Raw genomic sequence first — 25,229 nt, forward strand, 5'->3', positions numbered from 1 at the left:
AGAGAAAAAAAGGAGTGAGTAAGAATAACAATTCCAGGAATACTCCAGGTGTTATGAGCACTTAGACCGCAGATAGGATGAGATTGGTGAGAGATGCATTTTTTTTCCCTGTTCAGCTAAAAAGCAGAAGAGAAGAAAAGGTACTTAGTGGTTTGAAGCTGAGAATGTTGGCAACCGTACTGTAATTCTGGAGCTAATTAACGATGAAATCATTTGTGGTGTGGGGTCTGCAGCTGATGGGAGAGGCTGTTGAGAGGTCTATTCATAGATTCATCACCTGAGCTGTAACATCTACATTGTAAGTGCAAAGGAAGCTAAGCGTTTGGTGCAGAAATCATGCCAAGCCAGATGAAGGATGGGAAGCAAAATGCTGAGTTTATAATTTTGAAAAGCAGGTTTAGTTTTTGTCCAAGGTTTTTGTCGTTCCAAAAGGCGTCACCCCTCTTCAGAACCTCCAAACCCAACTCAGAGTATGTGTAGTGATTGAGACCATAGCAGAGTACTTACACTAGCTGGTGGTTGGTACAAAACTAGATGGCCAAATCCATTGATGAGGTGGGAGAGGCTCCTTGGGGGGAAGGAAGAAGCCGGTCGCTATTGACCGTCAAAGGCAATTAGGGACGTTAACCTCTAGGCTACATCTGCACTGTCATATTATCTCAGGGCCTGAGGCTCACTATTTCTGTGCCAGATCAGTGTGGCTTGTGTCTAAAGCAGACCGTTTCTTTACTGCAGACGCCTGGTTCATGACTAGTTTTCCCCACAGACATTTCCGTGGAGCTAGTGAAGCCTCCTGCTTGTGTGAACTCATGTCTGTGCTCTCAAAGGCACATATGTAGCTGCAGTCATTTAAGGTTCACTGATGTAAAAACTACTCTGAAAAGTTTCTTAGGAAGATCTTGTGTTAAGACTTGCCCGCAGATCAAGCTGTGTGCACATGTGATGTACAGCTATTCAGCCGCTCATCTTATTTACAACCATATTATCAACAGCTAATTTGATTCCAGTTAGATTGTAGAGCCAGCTGCCCTGTAAGCCAAGCAACGCTGATAAACAGCAACATTAGTCTGGAGAAATGCATTCATGTGCTTGAAATGTGCGATGAAACCATTTCAAAGCCGGTGGGCAAAAGCAGACTGTTGATAAGAAACCAGCAAAACAAGAGACGTTATCGCTTTCAGCTGATAGTAGTAGATGTCCAGGAGTACCTTGTAGCCGGTGAATGAAAGCCACAGATCTGATCACGGCATAACTCCAGCATATCCCCAATGTACGGGCAGCTCTTCCAATCGCGTAATGCAGTGTAGTTCTATCAAAGTAATACATCTAATTTCTTAAGGTTTGAAACATTATCTCGACAGATTTTGATTTTTAGTAGAACACTGAGGCTGACAGGCCTGAAATTGAACTTGTACCACTTTGGAGAGGCTATTTCTTGTATTAAACTACCCTTCAGACCCAAGTCCATGCAGCAGCAGTGGAAAGATTTAACTAGCAATCTGCTGCAAGTCAAACACATTGTGAATAGTTTCATTGTCAGCTGGATTTCTTTTCTGTCTGATCTGCATCAGTGTGTTTTTTCCCTGTTTTGATGTGGTGTGTGTAAGAAGTGGGTACCACTGGTTGAGCAACGTAAAAAGACCCATTCCTTGCCATGTTTTCAGGAAGAACTGCATCACATGCATCTGCAAACCAGAATTAATTGATTTATATTTTATCAGCTCAGACTGACACACCTTACCATTTTAAGAACTGAGATCTGAAGATACGTTGTCCCTGACTTACTGTCATCATCTGTAAAGCGTTGAAATGCATTTTGTGGTTGATACATAAGCAATATTACTGGTTTACTCCAAATATTAGCGGGCCACACTGGGTTCTGTTGTGAAGAACAGGTAATAATACAGACTATCCCTGCTCCAAAGAGTTTGCAGATAAGTTTCTCAGGGGAAAAAACACACTGGCACAAGGGATGGAGTGCCAGAAAGTCTTCATCAGCAACATAGGTGGCAGCATCTATCAGGTACATAATTATTGCTAGGCTTTCTTGTAGGCAAAAAGTCATAAGGTAGAGATTAGAGAGAGGAGGAAATTGAACGCTCGCAGGCATGAATGAGTGACATGGGAGAAAGCAATAATGTGCTTGTTTGAAAAATATAAGGCTGTGGCCAGAGGAGTGTGACATTTTTGACAGGGCAAATGCCAGAGTCAAGACAGGTAGAGAGGTTGGAAATATGCCGTAAAAAGCAAAGATAAACAGTTTGCATTTGATGCAGTGGAGAGGAGGTAGAAAGTGTCAGGGCAGAACAGTCAGTTGATAGAAGACGCAGCTGGGACAATGTTTGCATGACCATGTCGGATAAGTGGGACAAGATTGTGTCTGTCATGACTGAAAATAGGTATAGTTGAAATTCAAGACGTGTGGATGAAGCAAAAGTGCACATCTCAAGGTGCATATAAAGAACTAGCTGGGTCTAGACATGACCTCAATATAATCTTCCTAGAGGCGATCAATGTTCTGCAAACCCCAGGTGTCCTCCTGCTCAGTCAAAATCCCTTCTGATCCTGAAAGCTCCAAAACCATCACAGGAGGTATAGCAATCTACCTGATCCAGATGAGAGTCCACCACTGAAAGGGTATAGGGTCACGTCCCGTTAAATAGCTATTCTGTGGCAGTTTCACCCTGAAGTCTGATCTTGTCATGCTTCTGTTCTCCTACTCTTCTCTGAACTTAGCTGTAAATACAGGTAAAACAGAAAATAGTGCTAAAGCCCATTGGTGTAACATATGGGAAGAGTCAGAATGTTTTCTACACAAGTTGTTTTTTGCCCGATGTGTAAGTCCATTTCTCTGTTTAGTAACTGCTAATCCTTCACAAGCTGCCACATGTGGAATTCAAGTCTTTTTTTGTTGTCTTTTTTTTTTGTTGTCTTTCCCCCCCCCCACAATGGTGAAAGTGGATTTGGCTTTAACTCTCATTATTCCAGCTTCCAGTGCAATTCACATCTTCTTGCTGGCTAGTCACAGCACTGATTAGCAATTGTGTTTTCATCTCTTATTTTATCTGTATTTATATTATCTGTAGCTGTGGAATTCTAAAGCCATATGCTAGTTCCTTGCTGTCAGAAAAGCATGTGGACCTGTAATTTGTTAGGAAATGTAGAACTTGTGCTGACTGTCCCTGGAGCCTATTTCACTGACTGCAGTTTGGGGAAACTAGGAGTCATGGAATAACCCTATAGGATATTAAGCCAATGGTAGGTGAGTTACATTTGCTTGTGTATGAATTTATTGGTGCTTTCTTTTCTCCATCTCTGTTGGGAATAAGATCCAATTTGCAGGTATATTAGAAGGTGTGTGATCTGTATCATCTGCTGAAATCTTATGGATTCTTTCCTTTGAAACTACTGTTTGCTTACTGCTACTTGAGCTGATCTGTAGGTAAGAGTGCTTTGAGGATACAATCTTATTTCGAGTCTGAAAAATGCATGGGTTTGCTTTTTGGTTTATCTTTTAAATGTGCTTCACACAGCTTGCATTTAAATAGGTTGGAAGATTAGTTCAGCTGAAGTCTTTTAAACGATAGGTACTTTCCAGTTTCTACAGTGTGGTGGGTAACGTACTGATCCATCAGGTATTGGAGTAGTCTGATATCATCCAGGTAGATAGGAGAGGGTTCTTTATTTAATAACATGTGTGAACCATAGCAAAATAGATAATAATGTAATGTTTGTTTTCTGTTTTCCTCTTTTAGATAGAAACACTGATGTTAGTACACAGCTTGGGAAAAAGGCCTGGGTGGGATTCAGCTCATCTAGTTTTTTCTGTCTGATACTGAGATGTCTAATCTAAGATAGTGGTCTGCTCTCTCTAGATGTATAACAGAGAATGAGCTATTTTAAGAATTTGACTCATCTCACTGCGAGATAGGGTGCCCATGGTAAGTTCATGGACCACCTCTGAAACATACCAATGTCTGTTGTCTATAGAGGGAGGCTGTCGTAGGTTAGACATACAGTAGGCAACTGAAGCTAGATCAGAATTTTAGGTATTGTCTATATATAAAGAGAAACAGAGGGAGAGGAATTACAGGTGTGTGTATATATATATATAAATATAGAATATTTTTAATTGAAAGGTCATAGTTTAAAACCTGCAGAGTCATCTCTCTCATACTGTTGGTTCTCCTTGTAATTATCATGTGACAGTGAGAGCAGTAGACCAGTGTGAAATGGCCCTGAGATACAGAAAGTTATAATTTTATTGCAAGGTAATGATTAGTAATCTTCTCTTTCTATGAGTTATATTAGTCCCTTAGAAAGCCTCATCTTCCCCTTCCGTATTTCTATTATTTTTATGTATGATAGTTTTCAGATGGCCTTTAGTCTTGAGCGTATCTTTTTATTCCGAAGAGTGCTGAACATTAATATAAAGGATGATGAGAAATATAAAATAATGGTTTTATTCTTCATGTTCTCGGGATGTCGACATGTCCCAAAGCTTTGCAAGGTGATAATTAACAGAATGTAATTTAATTCTGGATATTTGCTTTGGTGTGTGATCTGTGTTGCACATACAGGCATGTGTCTTATTGGCCTAGGTAATTGCTGGAGGAAAGTTCCATCCAATAATGGAAATGTCATATAGCCGTTGATATGACATAAACTTATCATAACTTCAGGCTTTGAAAATGTATTTTTTAATATTAATATGCTTACTGCATATATCATTTTCGATCTGAAAAGCTTAATACAGCTTCATCCAGATCATTAGCAGTACTGGAGCTGCATCTTAAAGTGCCAGCCATGGATTTGGTAACTCTCCTGTGTTCCAAGGTAGGGAGATGCGTACACAATTTACTGGTTGGGCAAATGAGGTTCAGAGAGTTTCAGGCTGCCCCATGTCTGATAGTGAGTCTGGTCATGTAATTTTACATGTCCTGAGTAGCCAATTTTCCTTTCTGAGATTCTTGGAATAGGGTTTTTCCATGTGTATTTAAATGCAGTGGTGTTCTTTGACTAAGCAAAACACATTTAATATTCATATCAAGCCTTCAGTACTGTACTTGGTGTTCCTGCATATTTTTGTTCACACCATGCTTCTGGCGTATGAATTTTCTTTGTTTATTTTGTAATAAGTTATTGTCTTATTAATGCTTTCCCTTCAGTTTGTGTATCTGTAAATTGTACATTTGCATGTCTCAGTGGTGTTCATTTTAAAAAGTTTTTCCCGTTGCCTGACATTTCCTTATAAATAACACAGAGAATATCCACTTTGGGACTTTATTGCCGAGCAGAGTAGGTGGGGGACTAACTCAGTCCCTTTTGAAGCCTGCCTGCGTCGGGTGTGACCGTCACCACGGGGACACCTCTACTTTCAAGAGCAAGGCTGCAATACCATTCTTTGCACAGTGTCCTTCAAGTTTTCGATTTCTCCTTTCTCACCAACGCTGCTCTTAAAATGGTGTAGGTCTCCCTGGCTGCTTTCTTGCGGCAGCAGGACTCGCAGGTCACCCTGCAGCAGCGCCGGGCAGGGGCCGCTGGGGTACGTGACTGACACAGCCGCTTTCAAACCTCAGCGGGGAAGCGACAGGGGAGGATGGGCTGACACGGCCTTCCGTTCCTCGGCCAAGGGGAGCCTTAGCTTGAATTGTAGGAAATTGTCTAATCCCCAAGTGTAGTGGAAGGATCCCTCCCAAGCGTCCATTTAGGCGACATTGTGGCAAAAGTAATTTTAAAGCTATCTATGGAAATACGACATTCTTTATCACATGAGTAAATACATATTTTAAAAAGGAAAAATAAGCCACCTGTCATCCCGGCACATCACAGTGAAGACTGCATTAGTCTGTCAACAGCAGAGCTGTCAAAACCCAGTTTTCGAGAGTAGAGATTTCATTTTCTGGCATTTAACAAGACAATTGTATTATAAGGGTGAGAATGACGATCATTCCCAGAGTTCATTGCCTGTACTAGTCCCTTTGCTGTTGGAATGTAAAGAAAAGAAGAAACCTACCGTTGCATGTTGCTTTATTTGTTATTTAGAAAAATCTTTTATCGAACGCTCATTACTCTGAGTCTGTAAGAACAAATCTGTCAGGCCGAGGTACACAAGCAGAGGGTGAAACAGGCGTCTCCAGTCTGCCTCCAGGAGCTCTCAGTGTTTTGGTGAGAATGCTGAATTCAGTCTGTGTCAGCATTTGTGCATACCAGTTTGTCCAAGGTCAGTCCAGGGCTGGTTGCAGATCCAAACTGAATCCCCAGCTCTTATTGGCCTTTCCATTCTGACCAGTACATTAAGTTTTCACCTCAGAATACAATATTAATTCTTATTATAGGGGTTATTATTACAGTTTGCGTCTAAGGTGCAAATAACTACGGAACAATGAAATGAGTCTCAAATGATCTGGCAGTTCATATTCTGCCTACAGGTTTTCATGACTGTGTGATGGTGTTGGGTGTGGTGAAAGCAACATGCATCTCTGCTACGTTTTACCTGGGGAACAGACAATGTCAGCACATCCCAGTGAAATCAAGAATTAAAGTTCTTTAGGTCTCTGTAATGTATTTTTATTATATCACCATAAAATGTTATCTCCATCCGAGAAATGGAAAATTATTAACTATGTTTATTAGGGTATGAGAATGCAATCTACATACAGCAGTACTGCAGGATTCATTTTGGTAATCATAACTAGTACAGCTCAAATTCCAAATCTGTGTCTCAGAGTATTTGCAAAGAAATGTGTGTGATCAGTTTCCAAAGTAATTGGAAATACAGTAGGAAAGAAATATTGGGAATTTTAAGGCTGACTTGTAATTAATTTTATTTTTGGAGAAAAATTACGTAGGTGTCCATTAACTTTGAAAAGTACAGAGTCCTCTGATTAAAAAAAAAAAAAAACCCGAACTAATTGCTTGTGATTTGGAGTTTATGCTCTTGATGGTATCTGTGCCAGTAACGTATGGCTGAGTGGAGGGGAGAGAGATTTACCTTGCCTGGTCTCCCACTACTGAAACCGAAGCCTGGGTATCGCCGTACCCTTTGCGTGGAGTCGAACTGACAGCACTATCTTAAATACGGGTAAGGGGTGGCTCTTACTTGATGAATTAAAAGTTGATTCATCCATTGAAGAGGGGAGGCTTTAAATGTGTTGCTTCCTGGGGATCGTTTGCAGAAGTTCAAGTCTTTACACAAAGAAGTTTTCTTTTTTTAGCCAAAATACAAAGAGAGGTGAAAAATGAAATTAAAGTGGTCTGAGAGAGAGGAGAGGTTTTGTAAGTTAGGAACATGGGGGCAAAGGAAACGGAGCTGTTAAGTGCTCAGGAAAACTGAGGCCGGCTAAAGGCTTATCTGCCAGGGAGCTCCATAATGAACCAGTGAGCGTCCGCTCAGTGAAGGCTCTCGTGGAGACTGTGGGTGAACTGGTTAAGGCAAAAGTAAGATTGGAAGCCAAATGTCAGTACGGTAACAGGTAGCCAGTAAAAAAAACAAATAAAAAGCCGTTTTATTTGGTAGAATGGAAATTTGACCTTGCAAATGTTTGTGCCCAGCCATGTGCTGTTTGAAGGTTTCAGCTATGGCAGGAATACAATCTTTACTGCTCTAAGGACTGTAATGAAAACAGTTGGATTAACAAGTTCAAGATACTTCAGAGAGCTGAACAGTGATGAAATTGCTCATATTTAAAACTTGGCAGGCTCTTGCAGGGTATTGAATCAAGGCTGAAGTTTCAATTGCAGAGCCAAGCCGCGTTGGACCTGCCTGCAGGGTGCAGAGAGCTACCGTGTGCGCTCTGGCTGACCAGGCGTAAGGGTCTTGATGCAGGAATGAGAAAATGAAAGCCCGGAGTTGATTTTGCACAAATGGTCAAAATAGGTTATTATAATGACATTAAACTCTCTTAATGCCTTTCTAGCATTGAATTCTGAATCATGGATCTGTAGCTTGAATTTTGATCAATCAAAGTGGATATTTATAGTTTTGCTAGGTTGCTTCTACAGGGATGTAGTGTGTGTGGCTTGAAAAAATATGGGATACGTATATTTCAGGTCCATAATTTTGATTTTTGAGCTTATGAATCTTTATATCCAAGGAGATACAAGAGAACATGTAGAATTGGGTGATGTTGATCTGACTGGGGATAAAGTGTTTATTTTATAAATGCTGATCAAAGTTTCGCAAGCCATTTCTTAAGCACCTGGGAAGATGAGAACTAAAGGAAAAGATGGCCATTGTGATCAGTGAGTAAAGCCGTGTTCAAAATGAATGCGCTGATGGGAAGAGTTGTTGATCTGAAAAGCTAGTTTAATTTGAGATACTTAAGACTGAAAAGAGATACCTGAGGGAGAAATTGGTATACGTGTTTCACAGAGGATTATAAGGGATTGGGAGATAGATATCTTGAACTCTGTCAGTATTGTGCATGCCTCAACACCATCAGCACGGCTCATCCTAGCAGGTAAGCAAGAGCACAGACAGTACTTAGGGACAGAATGGGGCTCTCAGGCTGCATCAATTTCAGTAGCTACCTCTGGGAGGATTTTAAATTTCTTTGTGAAACATAGCAGTAGCCATTAAAAAGATTCCTTAAAGAGCACTGCAAAAATGTCAGCACAGGGTCCAATATTATAGCTTATAAGTGATTCTGGGGAAAAGGGGGAAGAAAAAAAGCAATAAAAGACATCCAGTCTCTTTGTGACCAAGTAAAACAGGTATTTCTGATGTCCAGTTTTCCTTACTAAATCTGGGACCTTGGAGTCAAGCTGTTTCTTGTTTTTTCTTCCTGGAATAGCCACCGTTATCAGCAGCAGCCCATCAGCCAAACTCTGCCCTCTCTGACACCTTTTACACTTCGGTTTTTGCCTTGTTTTTACCCTAATGCTTTTACGTACCACACCTGACTGTGAGGTCCAAGCCATACCTGCAGGGGGGCAGCATGGGTTCATGTCCGCTGCTGACATCTCTTTCCGTCGAGCGCTAGCGTAATGCAACTCCACGAAGCCAACGGCTTCATCCTGACTGCCTGCGGGAACGCGGCGGCAGGAACTGCAGCGCTACTGCTGCATGGCAGCGCAGCTTCTTCCTAAAAGGGCCTGAGGAAACGCGGCAGGGGCTTAAAAGTCATCAACTGTGATTTTCAGTTGGTTCTGGCTCGGTGGAACAAACGTTGCTGGAAACTATCATTTTATCTTCAGTGGCTGATATGAGTCAAAATTAAGTCCAAAAAGAAGTGTGGGATGGTTAGGGAAGCACAACTGATCTTGCTTCTCTGAGAACAACTTAGAGGTTTCGGTTTTGAAACTGTGTTTTCAAAAAGTGCTAACGAGGAAACAAGCTTTGCATGGGCAACCTGTAAAGAACATTATTTTTGTTAGTTTGGTCCCATTTTGGTGCACATTTTAAAATCTGGAAGGAAACTTGAAAGAGTGAAACTATAAACAATCTTAAAATGCTTCACAGAAAGGAATAAAATCCCTATTTTTGGAGGGGGGGTGTTTCTGGTTTTTTGTTGTTTTTCTTTTTTTAATTTAAAAATAATGCTTGAAAATTGTTGACGGGTTCTACTCCTAATGAACTGATGAATACCTCTACTTTATTAAAAAGGTGTAATTACTGCGAATGTTGTTTGACATTAAAATGTACGCATTTCTCAACAGTTCCGTAATTACACTTGGTGCTTGCTTTTTGAAAGGCCTATTACATGCATAAATGGTTGGTGACTCTTTAATGACAACTACAATAATGGTTTCCTACTGTTCCCAAAAGGACCACATCTCCATCTACATCAGAGAAGTCTGGCACAAAACAGAACATAAATCTGAAGGCAGTTTTCAAAGTTAAGGCTCTGGGGTCTGAACAGTCACAGCTGACTGTTCGTCTGGTTTTTACTTTTGTATGATATTTCTGATTGCATAAAGAGAAGAATGACTGTAAAGAGATCTTGTCTTTCATTGAACCATAAAGACAGCTTCAAGTTGTTGTCACTGGAGTAATAGGGCCCTTTTCAGGAAATGGAATTGCATAACTTTATTCTGAAACAAGCCATTGGCTCGGCCTGCGAAGACATTGAGGGGAGCTTGGAATGGATGGTGCACTTGGAATGTCTGTGGGGGCATTTATCTGCCAGTGACTGGAAAACAAATATCATTTTTTCCTTGATGCATTATACAGCATAAAATAGCAAAAAAGAGAACTAAAAGTAATGGCCCATCCAGTCTAGAAGTAAGCAGTACCAGATGCTTAAGATACAGGCACGTGAAACTTTCAGCATGCAGTTACAAAATAAACTGCCCACCAAAACAGCTTTTCCCTAAGTCATGAGAGTTAGAATATGTTTTATGTGCTAGAGCTTGAGGTTTATAGCCTTTTCCCACTTCTTCTGCTACTCCCTAGTATTTACTGCTGGAATTCTCATATAACCAGAAGGAAAACATACCAGGATGGATTTTCTTCTGGCGGATATAACTGTAGTTTCACTGAAGCTTGTGCATCCTTTCAGATTTATACCAGCCAAGTACCCCTAGCCTGATTTCCAGCTCTATGCAGCCTTTTTTTTTCCAAAGCTGCAGTGACAAAGTAGCCATCTAAAGGTGAGTAGATCACCTCTGTTTGCATCTGCCCACATTATTAACGGCTGAATCTTCACATCTTTCCTTATTAATTTGAAAAAAGTATATCTGGGCTCCAGCCAAAATGACAGTCAAGAAGCAGCAGAACACTTAGTAAGAAAAAAGTTTGTGGTGAAGAATGAGTTTCTGGCTGTGCCAGTTCACTGACAACGTATTAGTTTTATGTCTCTGCCTCTTGCGCCATCCTTTGTCTTTAAAAATACTCAGCAAACAATTCAGGGGAAGCAATTGGCATATTCCCTAATGAGATAAGATGAAGTGTCTTGTAATGATGATGACAGCGAATTCACTAAGTGAACTGCAGTTTGAGAACTTTGCAAATTGATCAAAGCGTGATTCCTTGATTGCTTACTTAATCGCCTGTTACGGTCTCTTTCCTGACCCTCCATGTCCCACTTGCTTTTGTCAGCACTTTGGCGACTGAGGGACTCTCTGTTAGCCCCTCAGGTTGTGAGTAGTGGAAGAACAGGTTCTGGTTTGGGGATTTTATTTTATTTGCATTTAATGTGTACTGTTGGCCAGCTATCAGAGGGGGAATTTAGAGATCTTCTAGACTCCTGTGGTGCTTTCTACATCAGGCTAATGACTGTCAGGAAGAAGTTTTCTTAATTCTGTTTATTATAGGACAGATACTAATTAAAGCACTGTCTCACCAGGTGCTGAGTACCTTAAACAGCTTCTTAACTCCAGGAAGGGTAATGCTGTGCATATTTAGCACTTAGTGATGGTCTGTCTGCTAATGATGTCTGGTCAGGAGAGAAATGTACAAGGGTAACGCATATTTTGGTGAGTGGTACATAGTCGGTTTGGGATTGGAGCCCCTAGAACTGTGATTATATTTTGTTGGCAGAGTGAAGAAGTGTCCTAATTTCAGTAAAATCTGAGTCATGAACTATCCTGTGGCATTCTTCAGAATAATAGTCAAACAAGGCTTCTTCAGGCTGACCGTTTAAGTCTTTTGTGTAATGTGTTTCCTTAGAGAAACTACTTTTAGGGAATGAGGGGGAAGGAGGGATGTGAGTCCATGCATGCACAGGAGTGGGAATGAGGAACCATTCCTGCTGGTGTAGGGCGATTCCTGCCTTCTGCAGGAGAGGCTGGGACTGCGTTACGGAAGTGGCAAGGAAGTGCTCTCCCTGCACTCAGCCTGCAAACCTCCTTGAGTTCTCTCCAGATGAAAGGCACTGGGAATTTGGCAGTTGTATTTACGACCTCGACACGACACATATTGTGCCATATCAAATTTAATTGTACTGCTCTCCTGCCTGAAGAGTGAAAGGCTTGGAAAAAAGATTTGCAGTGGCTAAAAAATGGGTTATACGCAAATACCCCTGAGTATCCCCCAATCTGTATAAGTCCAGGGTTTGCTCTATGATGATGTACAAATGTGAAAATAGTAGCTAACAGTGCTCTTAAAAGGAAGGGGTAAGAAAAAGATAGATTTGACCTCCCAGCAGCCAAAGATGATGTCCAAATATATTTGTCTGTTCTCTGCTACTGGTAGCACTCAAAAGCTTATTTAAAGATTAGGGGTAATTCTGTTTGCTTGCATTTCTGTTACTGTGTCTTCCACATAACTGTCTTGTAGGAAGGAAAAAAGGGAGTCTTCATGTATCTGACAAGTCAGTCTGTGTTTTTTGTTGTATTTGTTAACAATTAGTTGAACAACCATAAGCTGTTACGTTGAATAACCTTGGTGGTATAATCAGGTAAGTATTTAAATGAGTGGGAAAAAAAAATCAGTCCTCCTGCAATGCCATTTAAGGGTACTGTTGTTCAAGATCCAGGGTCATACATGTGACTGACTGGTACCTCATAACTGCCTCTCTTGGGGGAGGTTCTCTTTGCCACATATGAAGTGACAGTCATAATATCTTTCCTGAAAACATGCCTCAAATACAAGTAATTTCACTGACCTGTGGGAGTTTTTCCTCCTCTTCTTGCTCTTGGAGACCTGCTGTGCTTGTTTTATTGACCACTTACACTTTCATGGCCACTAATCCTCCAAAAGAAGAGTATTGATAAGCAGAAAGGAAGAGTTGGTGGTATAAAAGTAGGGCTAAAGCATAAAGATGTCACCCAGGATGGAGACCGTATCTGAGCTTGAGGTTTTCTGCTAGAGGACAATGGCTTGTTTTCATTTGGGTTGTAGATGGTGGTAGGGGTCTGTAGATACCTGTTAACAATATCCTGCAGGGAAACTGAAGACTGGCAAAAATATCTTTCTTCTCCGTTGACAAGGCTTGATCGCATTCCTAGGTAGTAAATTGTGTACATATGTGTATGTATGTCTTTGAAGTATCAGTATGTGGATGCATATATGTATCACTCCATAACTAGATGGTGGCATGTTTGAAAGTTCCTATCCATTTACTTAAGTATTTAGATACTTTAATCCGAAAAATAAGGAAAATATCTGTATCTTTAAAGCCAGAATATTTTAAGTTCAAGGAAGTAGTTAAATACATGCCTAATTTTGAGCATGGACTGAGGTCTGAATGCAGTAAACTCTTTCACATGCGAATCAGCAGTGACCCAACAGTTTATGTTCTGACAATGCTTAAAGCAGTGCTCATGTATGAAATGTGTCTGTTTTCTCCTTGTTTATGTGATACAATCTCTCTCTCTCTTTTTAAGCTATCTATGAACAATCTTGTGAGGCTTACCGACACCAAGGGAAGACATCAGGTTTCTTCTACATTGATTCCGATGGAAGTGGACCACTTGGACCGCTCCGTGTTTTTTGCAATATAACAGGTAATGACCTAACCTTGTCTTTGGTGCTTTATGTTGCCTCTAATGTTATTGGCATGTCTATCATTGTACTACTAAGAAGACCCCACAATCATGGGTGTCTCAGTAATGGGAAAAAGAAGAGAACTGGTAGTAACTGAGGTTCCACTCTGAGGTGCTTCCTTAAATCTGATCCATGTAAAAGTGATTTTTAAACTTTAAGTTTGAAGGACTCACCTTGTACTGTTGCTAAGTGGTATTTACAATGGTATTTTCACCTTTGAAAGGGCACTACTGCTGTATTTTTCATCATATCATAACTTTTAATGAGATGTTTGTATTTTTTACTAAAGATGTAGAAACCTAGAATTCAAACCTTCTTTTGTAACTGTGAATGGTTTCTCTGCTTTACTAGAACACGAGATCTGGGAATGATTATTAAACTCCTTGCACTGAGCTAGCTGTAAGCCCTTCCAGTCTGACTTGGGCGGGAATACCGTCCCTCATATAAGTGTGCTGCCTTTGATGTACCAGAGAATAGAAACCCTCATCATCCTGGGTATCTGTATGGAGGAGAAGGCATGATGCTTTTAGGAGGAGGGACACCAAAGGGACAGGTAGCGGAGCAAGAGCCTGGCAAGGTGACCTGTTGAGAGAGACTTCTCAACCTTAGATTTCTGTAGTTTTAAAATAAAAAGTGTTTCGAATGAATATAACTGTCTGGCAAATTCTCCCCTTAAGTGCGTCTTATTTTTTATATAGGACTGTGACGCAAGGGTGTGAAAAAATATTACATAGCCTATATTGTGGATTGGGGCAGGTGGTAGAGCATCCTTTCTGCTGTTTATTTTTTAAATGGGGTGGAAATTTCCTAGACTGTCTTCTGTTTGGCATTTCTTTGCTTCCTGGGGCCAGGTGCGGATGAAAGAATATTTTATTACCCCTTCTAAATCGCTAATTCTGGTTGAGCTCCTTAACCACATATCACCTCCACACTCAGTCCTGAAAACTAAGGACTCAGGATATTCATATTTTATCCTTAATCTCCTTCTACTTAAAGTGTCTCAAATTAAATTTTCATTTTGATTTAATTGGGCAATCATTATGTTAATTAAATGCACACCAGTTAATTATTAAGTATGTTTTTTATTCAAGTGTAACAAATATTTAATAAGATGTGTCTCCTTCACTGTTGTTGAATCTCGTAAGAATTGAAACAGAGTTTCACCTTTCTGTCTGAATATCCTTCCTTGATCTCCAGTATGGGAAATGTACTCATTTTTATTATTTATCATATAAATATGTGTGATCAAAACATTGTCAGTGCTTTTTATCTCTGCTGAAGAAGTAGGATTTTTGACAAACTCCTTGCAGAAGGCATCTGCTTTCCTCAAATAAATTTTATCTGGCAGAAATCCAGAAGGCATATACCTGATTTTCTGTCTATCTGTAATGAACTTGCTGACATTCTTATTTTATTTTGGTTACGAGAAAAGTGGAGGTGGGGAAAACTGACAGAACCTCCTAGCCTGGAAAACTTTTTCGTGTTTCTTCTTTCCCCCTAGATGTCTCATTTGAGGCAGGGGAAGGTCATTTGTCACAGGCATCTCTGTTATTCCTATTGCATAAAAGAGGGCTGAGGCACAGAAAGAAATTACTATTTTACAGTTGTCCAGAGATTTTGAGGTACAATTGGGTTATGCTTCTGTATCATCTAAATGTGATTTGGGTGCCTTAATCACAAGACCTTCTTTTCTCTCTGGGAACATACCTTATTGTTATGCTGATAATAATTGTTTACAGTAATAGATTAAGTGCAAAATATGGAAAAAATAACTTTATGTACATGGGGATAGATTCTGAATTTGTTACTCTTTTCAGATAATGCTTCTGCATAGTTTTCCGAAAGTATCGATATTCGATATTTCTTTTTCCTGATGCAACGAATAGTTCAACTTGAAACTTATTACCACAGGACAGCAAGGAGGCCAATGTATCAACAGAGGGGGAAAAAACAGGCTGCAAAAAGCCCCAGTCTTGTCTGATAGATTCAGAAGGTGCAGTTATACATGGAGGTTTAGTTGCAGTTCCCAGCTCAGGCAGCTGTGAGGCAAAGATCCCTGGGGAATGAGAGTGTGTGTCAGGAAAACCTTTTGCCTTCCCTGGGTATCTGTTCACGCTCAAAGGCAGAGGCAGGTTCCTGGGTTAAACGAAGCTTTGCCTTTACTCGGGCTGACAGTTCTTCTTTTTGCGTACAGTTCAAGAAAAGGTAACCTCTTTATGCCCAAAACATGTTCAGGCTGAAGAATTTGGAGGTGGAATGGAAAATCTGGGGAAATGACTCATTTAGTGCTTTTAAAAGTAGAGGTGCAGTGAGCTAATGACTTCTGGGAATTACAGAGCCTTGAATCTGTGAAGGATGAATTCAAAGAAGGAATCAGATCATCAGAAATGAGCAGCATCATTGCACTTAGAGAACAGTGGTGTTCCTTAATGTTCACTTCCATTTGTTTAAAATTCTTTCTAATTTTTACCTGTTTAGTTGAACAGAGAGGGATCTTGTTTGTAGCAAGTTATTAACCAGGGCAGATTAACACCAGCTTTCTCACATGTTGGTGTCTGGTCGTAAGCATCCAATATGTGATGTGGATATGGGAAGTATCAACATTACAAGTTAATTTATTGTGTCTATGGTCCCGGTGATTTCTCTGCAGCCCATCAACTTTAACAGCCCACTGCTGAATAAAAATTCTGAAGAAAGCAGAAAATTGTGATTGTGTGTGTTGAGAGGGAATTGGACAATCATACGAAGACAAAGAGGGAGAGAAAAATAAGGGAAGGGAAATTTTGCAGGGGGAAGAAAAAACAAGAGGAAAAAAGTATTAAAAAAATATAAAGCCAATTTTCAGCATGGCAAGAAATGCAAAAGTAGACTGTCACAGGATACCTGCTGATACCGGAGCAGTTAAATGTATTTATTCATTGCCTGGAGAAGTGGCTGAAAAAGCAAGGTGACAAAAATTGTAGATGACATACTATTATTTAAGTTGGTCAAGAAGAGGGAAGGCTATATGAAGCACCTTAGAAGGATCGTATCTTGAAGATTCTTTATTTATAGCAGAAGTAAAATATGTTGTTGAAGGTTGTCGGGAACAGTAATTTACCTAATTAAAGGCAAAGAAAGATATCTGTACAAAGAGAGGTTAAAAGTAAATAATCCAGGGCTATTTCGATTGGGAGGACCCAAAGTGAATGGACCTCATTGACAAAAGAGATGCTCATTTGGATTTTCTTACAATAGGAATAAAGAGACAGTTCAATGTCATTGAAAGATAGCAAACTCAAAAATAGATTAAAAAAAAGAAGACAGCACCTTATTAACATAATGTTTTCTTCACCTTATATACCCATTGCACATCCAAAGCAAAGTCACTTTCAGAGGAAAATTCATCACCTGTTAGAAATAATGAGAAGTCCACACCAAATATGTGTGTGTGTGTGAGAAGTAAACAAGGCATACGTGCCCAAACCATGGTCCTATGTAATTGGATGCTATGTGAGACACCATGAGGGTTTGTGTGGGTCCATGCAGGGATTATTAATTTAGAATCATAGAATCATCTAGGTTGGAAGGGACCTTTAAGATCATAGAGCCCAACCGTCAACTTAATACTGCCAAAACCACCACTAAACCATGTCCCTAAGCACCACGTCTACCCACCTTATGATTGTGTTCAGCACCATGGGAATGTAGCTAGCCTGTTTCCAGGGCCATCTGCATGGGAATGTGAATGAGCTCTTCTTGCTTTATCTGGGTTCTTCCACCACCCATGATGGTCTACACCCACACTTTTTTGCATAAAGTACAGAGAGAATGTATCCTGTCATGCTTTGAGGTAATGAACAGCCACCAGTGCTGGTAAAGAAATTTTCCCTGTAGGCGGATTGTTTGATAGTTAACCCAGTTGAATTAATCTTCACTTCCCACTGAAGTGATTGATAACAATCAATATAGAAAATGGCTAATGGACCCCTGAACCTCTGGTCTGGCAGTCTTTCTATCATTGTGAGGCCTGTTTTTTTCTCTTGGTGCTTAGAAATCTATTAATCTGTTTTGAGTATGGCTTAAATGCTAATAATCATATTGTCCAGTGTAAAGTCTATAGACATGCAATCTACATCCATGTACTTGTTTTGCTGCCCTGTATGGAAAGTGTTTGCAATGACCTTTCCTCATCTCCTCTGGAGTAAATTTTGCCCTTGATATCTGAAAGATTTGCTTACAATACACTTGAGTCGTTCTGTCACCACACTTCATTACTGATGCTGTTTTACTGTATGCTGACCCTGGGCTATAGAATCAATAATGCTTAGAAATTGCCATGACGAGATCAATGGTTAATTTTATCTTGGCCAGATAATTGTCCAATCCTCAAATAGCTTGCCTTTTCTTTGTTTCCCACCACTTTTTTTCTCTAAGGGTGTAGATTGGGGAAAGATGAATCCTTATTCCAACTTTGCTGCTAGTCCACGATCTGGTTTTGAAACTACCATAATGAAAAAAAAAACTAATGAACAAAAATATAACTCCCCTTGTTGCGGATCATCTCTGCTTTTCAGTCTCATCTCAAAATGCAGATATTGCCTATTTTTCTGGTGCAAGAAAAGCAAAGCTTTATTTTCTCTGTCTCAGAAAACTGTATAGAAACTATTTAAATCTCAGACAAAGTAAGGGATTCTATAAAGATATGAAGGAGATTGCCAAAGTTATGCCAGCTTTTTTTTTTTAATTCAGCTAACAATGATAGAGATCTTATTCTTCCATATAGTACATATTCCATGACATGTGAAGAGGGTTGAATTCAGGAGGATACAAGTTGTGTTTGTATCTGAACAGTCTAAATACTTGTCTAAATAAGTATAAACAGTCTAAATACTAAATATTCGAATAGTCTCACTTACAGTATGATATTTGGACAGCTTTTTGAGGAAAATACTGTAGCCATTCAGCTTTACTCACTTTACTAGGAACAAGGAACAGACTGGAGTAAAGAAGAGATGGACTACCTCAACGCAGAGCTGGCTAGACCTCAGTTCTTGCAGTAGGGATCCCCATTTATGCTCCCAACATAATCGTGGAACTGGTGGTATTACTGTCCACAGCATCCACCTTTCCCTTTCTTTCCACACAAAAATCTCTGATCATTTTCTTATATAATTTATTAATCCATTTTTCCATTAGAAATCATCTCCTTTTACTTTGTATAGCAATCACACTGATACAGAAGTCACCTTGTGATTCAACCCTTGTTATGTTTCCCGTGGACTTGGCAGACTCTCAGATGGAAAGGAGGGCTGCCACCGCTCTGGCTGAGGCAGTAAGGGAGAGGAGGAGGAGGAGGTCATGCCCTGAATTCTGGTTATATTACCTGCACCTACATAATTGTGGGACAAGAACTTAAATGGCGAAACTCCCTGAGATTCTTAGAATGAGCTAGGTAAGATTTTATATCTTTGAACTTCCTAAGGAAGTTTTCGGAGTGCCTTTTTCATTTTGTTTTGTTTTGTTTTGTTTTTTAATGAGTGTACCTTACAGCTTACTGTCTGTAATTGTGATTGACTTTATCACTGGAGAAAACAATAAATGGGAATCCTTTACAAATTATTTGATACTGTTTAGATTAAAGATAGCCCTTGAAGATTTACAGTTTATGTGCTCAAACACTACAGGTCTTTTGGCGCACTGTAGTTCTGACAATTTATACATTTCTGTTTTGAATTTTCATTAAGTATTCCAGAACTTTATATAATGAAAAACTTTTAGTGCTTATATTATGTTAAAGGCATTGCGCTGTCAACAGCTGTCTTGCCATTTTTAGTGAAATTGTTGTGTTTCTGATGACCATCACAGCAGAAGTCCTGCAGGCCGCCTTCACTTGCAGGAGGCCCCCAAGGAAGCTTTAGTATAGAAGAAGGTAAGAGTAGGTCTTTTCCTCTAGCCTTTACCTTTTAACCAAGGGTTACTGCAACTTAATCACTCTCCTGCCACATTTGCAGTGCTCAGAAGTTAGACGTAAGCTGTGGCTCTCCAAAAGTCACTCCAGCTGTCTCAGTTACAAGGAGTTGGATCCATTTGCCCCAGGCACGGGAGTCTAGTGCCATGTTGGAAGCCTGCAGGTGTCCTGGGGCAGCATGAAAAGAACAGCAGGTTTCCTGTGGGCTCCACTTGTCTGCCAGGCTCATGCAGATGTCTGAGCCATCTCAAGGCATATGAAATAGCAAAAAAGTGATTATGATGAGTCTCTCAAAACTCACCTTAGATGAAGGAGACTGAATCAGAGAGGACTGCACTGTTGTCACAAGTGCAGCGAGTGTGAGCATGGTGGAGAAGTGTCCATTTTCCATTAAGCAGTTGTTCAGTGACTCTGGTTTTGGAGAGCAATATTTCTCACTGCTTGTTGTAGATACCCTGTATTAAAGTATATATGGAAATAGAGGATCATCAAGAAGTAGGCTGGCAGGATAATGGTTTGGCATCTCTGGGCTTCAGCACAACATGGGGGATGAGGGTGCAGTAGAAGCGTCTCATTCTCATCCATCAGAGCCGCCTGGCATGGTCACTCTGCTGACAGAGACGCCTCGCACCGTGGGCTCAGAGCGAGCAAACTTCATCACCAGGGGTGTAAGAGAGTTGGGAACCCAGCTCTTCCCTCTCTGCCAGGGCTGGGACAGCATGAATGTGCGGCTGGGGTGTGATGCCTTCCTGGTGCTGGCTACTGACTGCCAGGAAGGATTTACAGATGGGGAATGGTTCCAGGCGTGGGCATCCCCGAGGAATGCAGACGGGCAGGTGCAGTCTGCCAGTACCACCGGAGAGTGGGCTGCACGCAGGACTGGGGGGACGGGAAACACCCCCCCCCGAATTGTTTCCATGGAAATGCAATGATTCTGCAGTAGCTGGAAGTGGCTGAATCAGAAACTAGGAGGAGGCTGATGAGCACAAAACAAGCTGCAAAAGCACATACTGCTGGGTCAGCCAGCAGAAAAAAAAATAAGAAGGTAGATAGAAAAATAAAAAAGGTTGTGTTTCATTGGAGACTCAGGAAACACCTCCTGGAGTCAGTGAATTAAAGCTGTTTGCGATAAGAAGTTGTCTTTTGATATTTTTTTGAGGGGTGTATGTTAGAGCGTCTGGGTTAAACTGCCGCTGCAGCTTAAACAGTTCAGTGTTGAAGGAGGAGAATGTGTCTTTTGTATGGTTACTCCTGAAGTTATAGGTACAGCTTTCAGGACGATATTTGGCATTCAATGTAGAGCACTGAAACAAATGCATCATATGAGCTCTCAGAGCAATTTTTCTCTCTCTCATGTAGCATTTACCGTATGTTTGGCTTGTTGGCAATTTAATCAGTCTGAATAATCTTGTTTTGTGACAAACCTCCTAAATCACAAAGGAGTGATGCAGTTTGTATGGGTGAAATGTGCTCCACAGAGATATTTCAAGTTGAAGAATAAAAATGAGAATTAGACAATACAGAACTCATTGAAAGCCAGTTTTCCAGCTGCTCTAATTTCCCACAATTTAATTTGTGTGCCGTCAAAAGCAACTTGGAGGCTTCCAGCAAGATGATAGAACTATGGGTGAGGCTAAAATGGGGGGTCTAAAATGTGCTGAGTGCATTGCAGTCCCATGCTGTAAAAACATCTCCTAGGACCAAATACAGGCAGCATAATATCCTAGTAAATTGGACCGTTAAATAAAACTGTAAAGTCATAAAGCTGTTGCATTACCCTGAAATTAAAGCATTGTCACCTTTGAATTATGGAACAATTTAACAAGCATTTAGGAAATCTGCTTTTCAAGGATGCGTTTAACTATTCCAGGTTATACAGTAGAAGATGTGGCTGCCCTCTCCTACTGGGTTTTGAATGACTTTCAGCTTGTGTGTGGTTTGAAATTTTACCAAGCTGAGAAAGTAATAAAATAATAAAGTGGAAAAATAGAAGGTAAAAATAAACAGTGACCTTTGCCTAGAGAACAGTTCTTTCACTCCAATTGCAAATTCGCAAGTGCAGGGAGAGCTCATTAAATTGAGTAAATAGGAAAAAACCATATAGTATGGACAGATGTAAAAAGATAATGATAACTTCTTTGTTGAAATAAAGGAAAAGAGAGCCTTATCTACCTAGTTTAACAGTTTCCGGTTATGGAAATGGCTAGAAGGACACAGTGGCGCTCAGCTTGGTTTGCATCTACGATTACAGTGTCACTGCCTAAAAATATCTCATTCTGAAGCAGGCGGCTGTACTGCAGGTGCAGCCCTAGCTAAACTTGTGCCTGTGAATTTGATAAAATGGTATATTTTTCTAAATGCTGCCGGTCTTGAGGTGGAGAAAATGGTGCTTGAACCCAAGAGTTGACCTACATGGTGAGAGTCTTCAGAAGAAAGAAAGGTTGGGGTTATTTTTTTGTGGTTTTCTGATCTACATAAGCAGGTGCACATGGTCTTGGTCTTGCTCTTGTCTTGGAATGGTTCAAGAATTTACTTCCCTCCAGCTCTTAGTTACTTCTCCCTCAGTCATCTGAGATGCCCGAGGGAGCAGCGTTGGCTCTCACAATCTGTCCAAAGCAAACTAAAGTTTAAATTGTTTTCAGGCTCATTTGCTGAGCCTGTAAACCAAGGGATGTCCTTTTGAAAGAAGAAACTTTCTCTGGTTTTTTTTTTTGGTTTTTTTTGGTTTTTTTTACTGTGATGTGAGTGCAGTCCCTTATTCTCCTAGCAGGTTGTGCATGACTTTGTGCACGTTACCTAGCCCCTCTACACCTCACTTCTCTCTTTCTAAAATGGAAGTACTCATTCTTTCCCTGGGAAGCGGGAAGAAGCATGTCTGAGATGGCTGAATACATACACCTCTCTTCCTTTTCCTCCTCTAACATTGTTGTCACCAGCTCTTCTGTCTTGTATTTGCAGGGTGTTGGGCCGCCCTTCTAATCTGAAGACTTCCTTTATTGCAAAGTTTCTAAAGCTTTCTAAAGTTTCTAAAGCTTTTCTTTTCTTTTCTTTTCTTTTCTTTTCTTTTCTTTTCTTTTCTTTTCTTTTCTTTTCTTTTCTTTTCTTTTCTTTTCTTTTCTTTTCTTTTCTTTTCTTTTCTTTTCTTTTCTTTTCTTTTCTTTTCTTTTCTTTTCTTTTCTTTTCTTTTCTTTTCTTTTCTTTTCTTTTCCTCTTCTCTTCTCTTCTCTTCTCTTCTCTTCTCTTCTCTTCTCTTCTCTTCTCTTCTCTTCTCTTCTCTTCTCTTCTCTTCTCTTCTCTTTTCTATTTTTTTTTAATGGAAAAGGTAGCAGGAGATATGTTTCTCTGTGCTCTTTCTACACTAACTGCGCGTAGGGGAAAGAAACAAACTTTGGAATGGTGGTAGCTTGAATGGAGGTATGCTCGCTGGTGGCTGTGACTTTCATTTCACTAGATCAGTGAGCCAAACGTATATATTTTTTTGAGAAGCTGTACTGATGGCTACCTTTGCCTCAAAGACAGAGCATCGAGGGTACCTTTGAGGTGACCAGCACAGCACAGATCTGATCTGTAAAATTAGTAAGTGTAACAGATCAGGCATATGTAGATTAGAAAGTGTCTGAAATGTAACTGCAGAATTCTTCCCTTCCACCATTACTTTGTTAACACTCTGTTCTCATGTTCTTGCTAAATCACAATTACTTTGAGTACAGACAGAAACCTGATTTGTTTTTCCTTTCCCTTTGCAAACTGTTGAATATCTGCAGTTAGCTTCTCATTTCTAAAAGATCCTGCAGAGAAAAGCAGGTCTTGAATGTCAAAGTTCAGATCTCAGAGGGACAGCTGAGTGCAGCTGTAACGACAACAAGACCGTCGCAAATTAATGAACAATCACAGAGGAAAGTAAGAGAAAGACTTGTTGCGTTGTCTGTCCAACACACTTGTTAATTGGTTTCTTGTCCAACCTCATTTCAAACATGTCAGTTAATTATATTTTGAACATTTCTTGGGCAGACGGTTTTATGCTGTGCTACTTTCAATACATTTTTCCTTGTAATCCTTCGTTGCTTCTAAATTACTAGATCTTGGTACTTTTGGCTTTTCAAGTACCCACACAGCACCTGTCCTGGTGTGCAAGTACGCAGCCTGGAAAGCAGTAGTGCTAACCACTCTGAAGCTCTAGCGTTAGGCTGTTGTGCTTCCTGAGCAGCCCTTTAGCCACTATTGTGAGCATCGATTTTGTTACAATTTCTCAAAATTCTGTAAGTAACTCTCAGTGCAGAGGAGCTTATGACTGCTCATCTGGAATTTCAGCATCCGGTTTGTTTCATCATCTCTTCATTTTACTTCTGGCTTACAGTATCAGTAACTTGATGTTTGTCATCTTAGTATATTTTTCAGTGAAGACAGGGGTTAAATTTTTACCATCTTCTGTAAGAGGAAAGCTAGCTTACCCTCAGCTGCTTCTGAAACATCCACTCTCTTCATGTCGATCCTTGAGAGAACAAAAGAAAAAACAGAGAGACTCTGGCTGATAAGAATCACTACTTTCAGATATACAAGATATGTGTTATGAAGTCATTGAATTATATCGTGTTGGAAGCAATATATTGTACAGGACTGTGCAGGGTATTGTGCTACAGTGTTGACTGTGATTACAACCGCTGAGGCAAGTTTTACAAGCAATAAATTTGTAATATTTCTTGTGATTTTAATCTAACTTTTGTGTATCACGCGTTGCAGGAGTGTTTTATTGAGCTCCAACTCAAAGGACCCACAAGCAGCAGCCTGAACTCAACAAGAACCACAGAATTACAGATCCATGTGCAAACTCTTTCTGTCCGCCATCACAGAAATGATGAGAGTGTTGTGAGCGAATGTATGGTTTGCTGAGCGTAAACTGTCCTTACAGTTAATGCCATACATTACTGGAAGAGTAATTTCTCCGTAACTTGCAGCCAGGTCTTGGAACAGACCTCTTTAAATCGTCTCCAGATGGTTGTTGTTACTTGCTTGTCATCTGAATGCCTCCATAATGGCAGTCCATTAAATCATCTGAGTGTCTTTGCACAGATAGTCCATTTAGGATTTTTATACACCTATTAGAGTTCTACTGAAGTAATCTGTGGGATATTTGTAGCTCAATGAAAACAACACAATGCAGTGCATTACAGTGGCCACAAAGTTACTGGGCTTGTCATGCCAGTGTACTGGGGAGTAACTGGAAAGCTCATGCTCTCCAAGAACTCAGACCAGGTAATCTGGTAAAACCATCTGAATATTTAAATGCACAGTTTTTAAGATCAGTTTAGAAAAGATCTGGTTTAGTGTTATCTGGGATTTCCCTGTTGAAGCATGAGTAACAAAATATAAATCTCTTGTCTAGATCTTGCCTCTTCCTCCATAACTGTCTCTAGGTTTCTGCAGGTGAGATTGAAATCTTCCTCTCATGAAATGATTAAAATCTACTTCCTTAAATTTTTGCCCTGTCAGTATCTTGTATCCTCCCTGGGCAAGCAGGGATAAAGAGGGAATTTACTGGGTGTGACTCTTAATAACGTTGCGGACCACGTGCAGGGCTCAGTCCTGTGAATCCTTGTTAAAGAGTTTGCCTTTTACTTTGGGTCAACTCATCAGATTGGCCATTCAGGTTGTCCTTGTTATCTTGGCTGTTGCTATCTCACCAGAACCAGCAGGGAAACAGCCTCCCTGCTAAGCTAATTGCTTCTAATTGTGATGTTCTCCTTAACATGCCAACCCTGATGCTGGCCGTGAGCTGGGTTGTGATGGTGCGGGTTGTGCTTAAGCCTAGATTCTCCTTTCTGTCACCCTTGGTCTGACAGTAAATGTAAT

At 40.3% G+C, this 25,229-nt stretch overlaps 1 protein-coding gene across 1 annotated transcript in view; it reads left to right on the forward strand.

Moving 5' to 3' along the window:
• CNTNAP5 (contactin associated protein family member 5) overlaps nt 1–25,229 on the forward strand; it is a 298,702-nt gene that overhangs the window by 179,466 nt on the left and 94,007 nt on the right. The window contains exon 12 of the mRNA XM_063341381.1: nt 13,270–13,389. Within this exon, the coding sequence (XP_063197451.1) occupies nt 13,270–13,389 (120 nt within the window). The remainder of the gene's footprint in view (nt 1–13,269; nt 13,390–25,229) is intronic.

The sequence above is a fragment of the Chroicocephalus ridibundus genome, chromosome 7 (assembly GCF_963924245.1).
Source record: "Chroicocephalus ridibundus chromosome 7, bChrRid1.1, whole genome shotgun sequence".
Classification (NCBI taxonomy): Eukaryota; Metazoa; Chordata; class Aves; order Charadriiformes; family Laridae; genus Chroicocephalus; species Chroicocephalus ridibundus.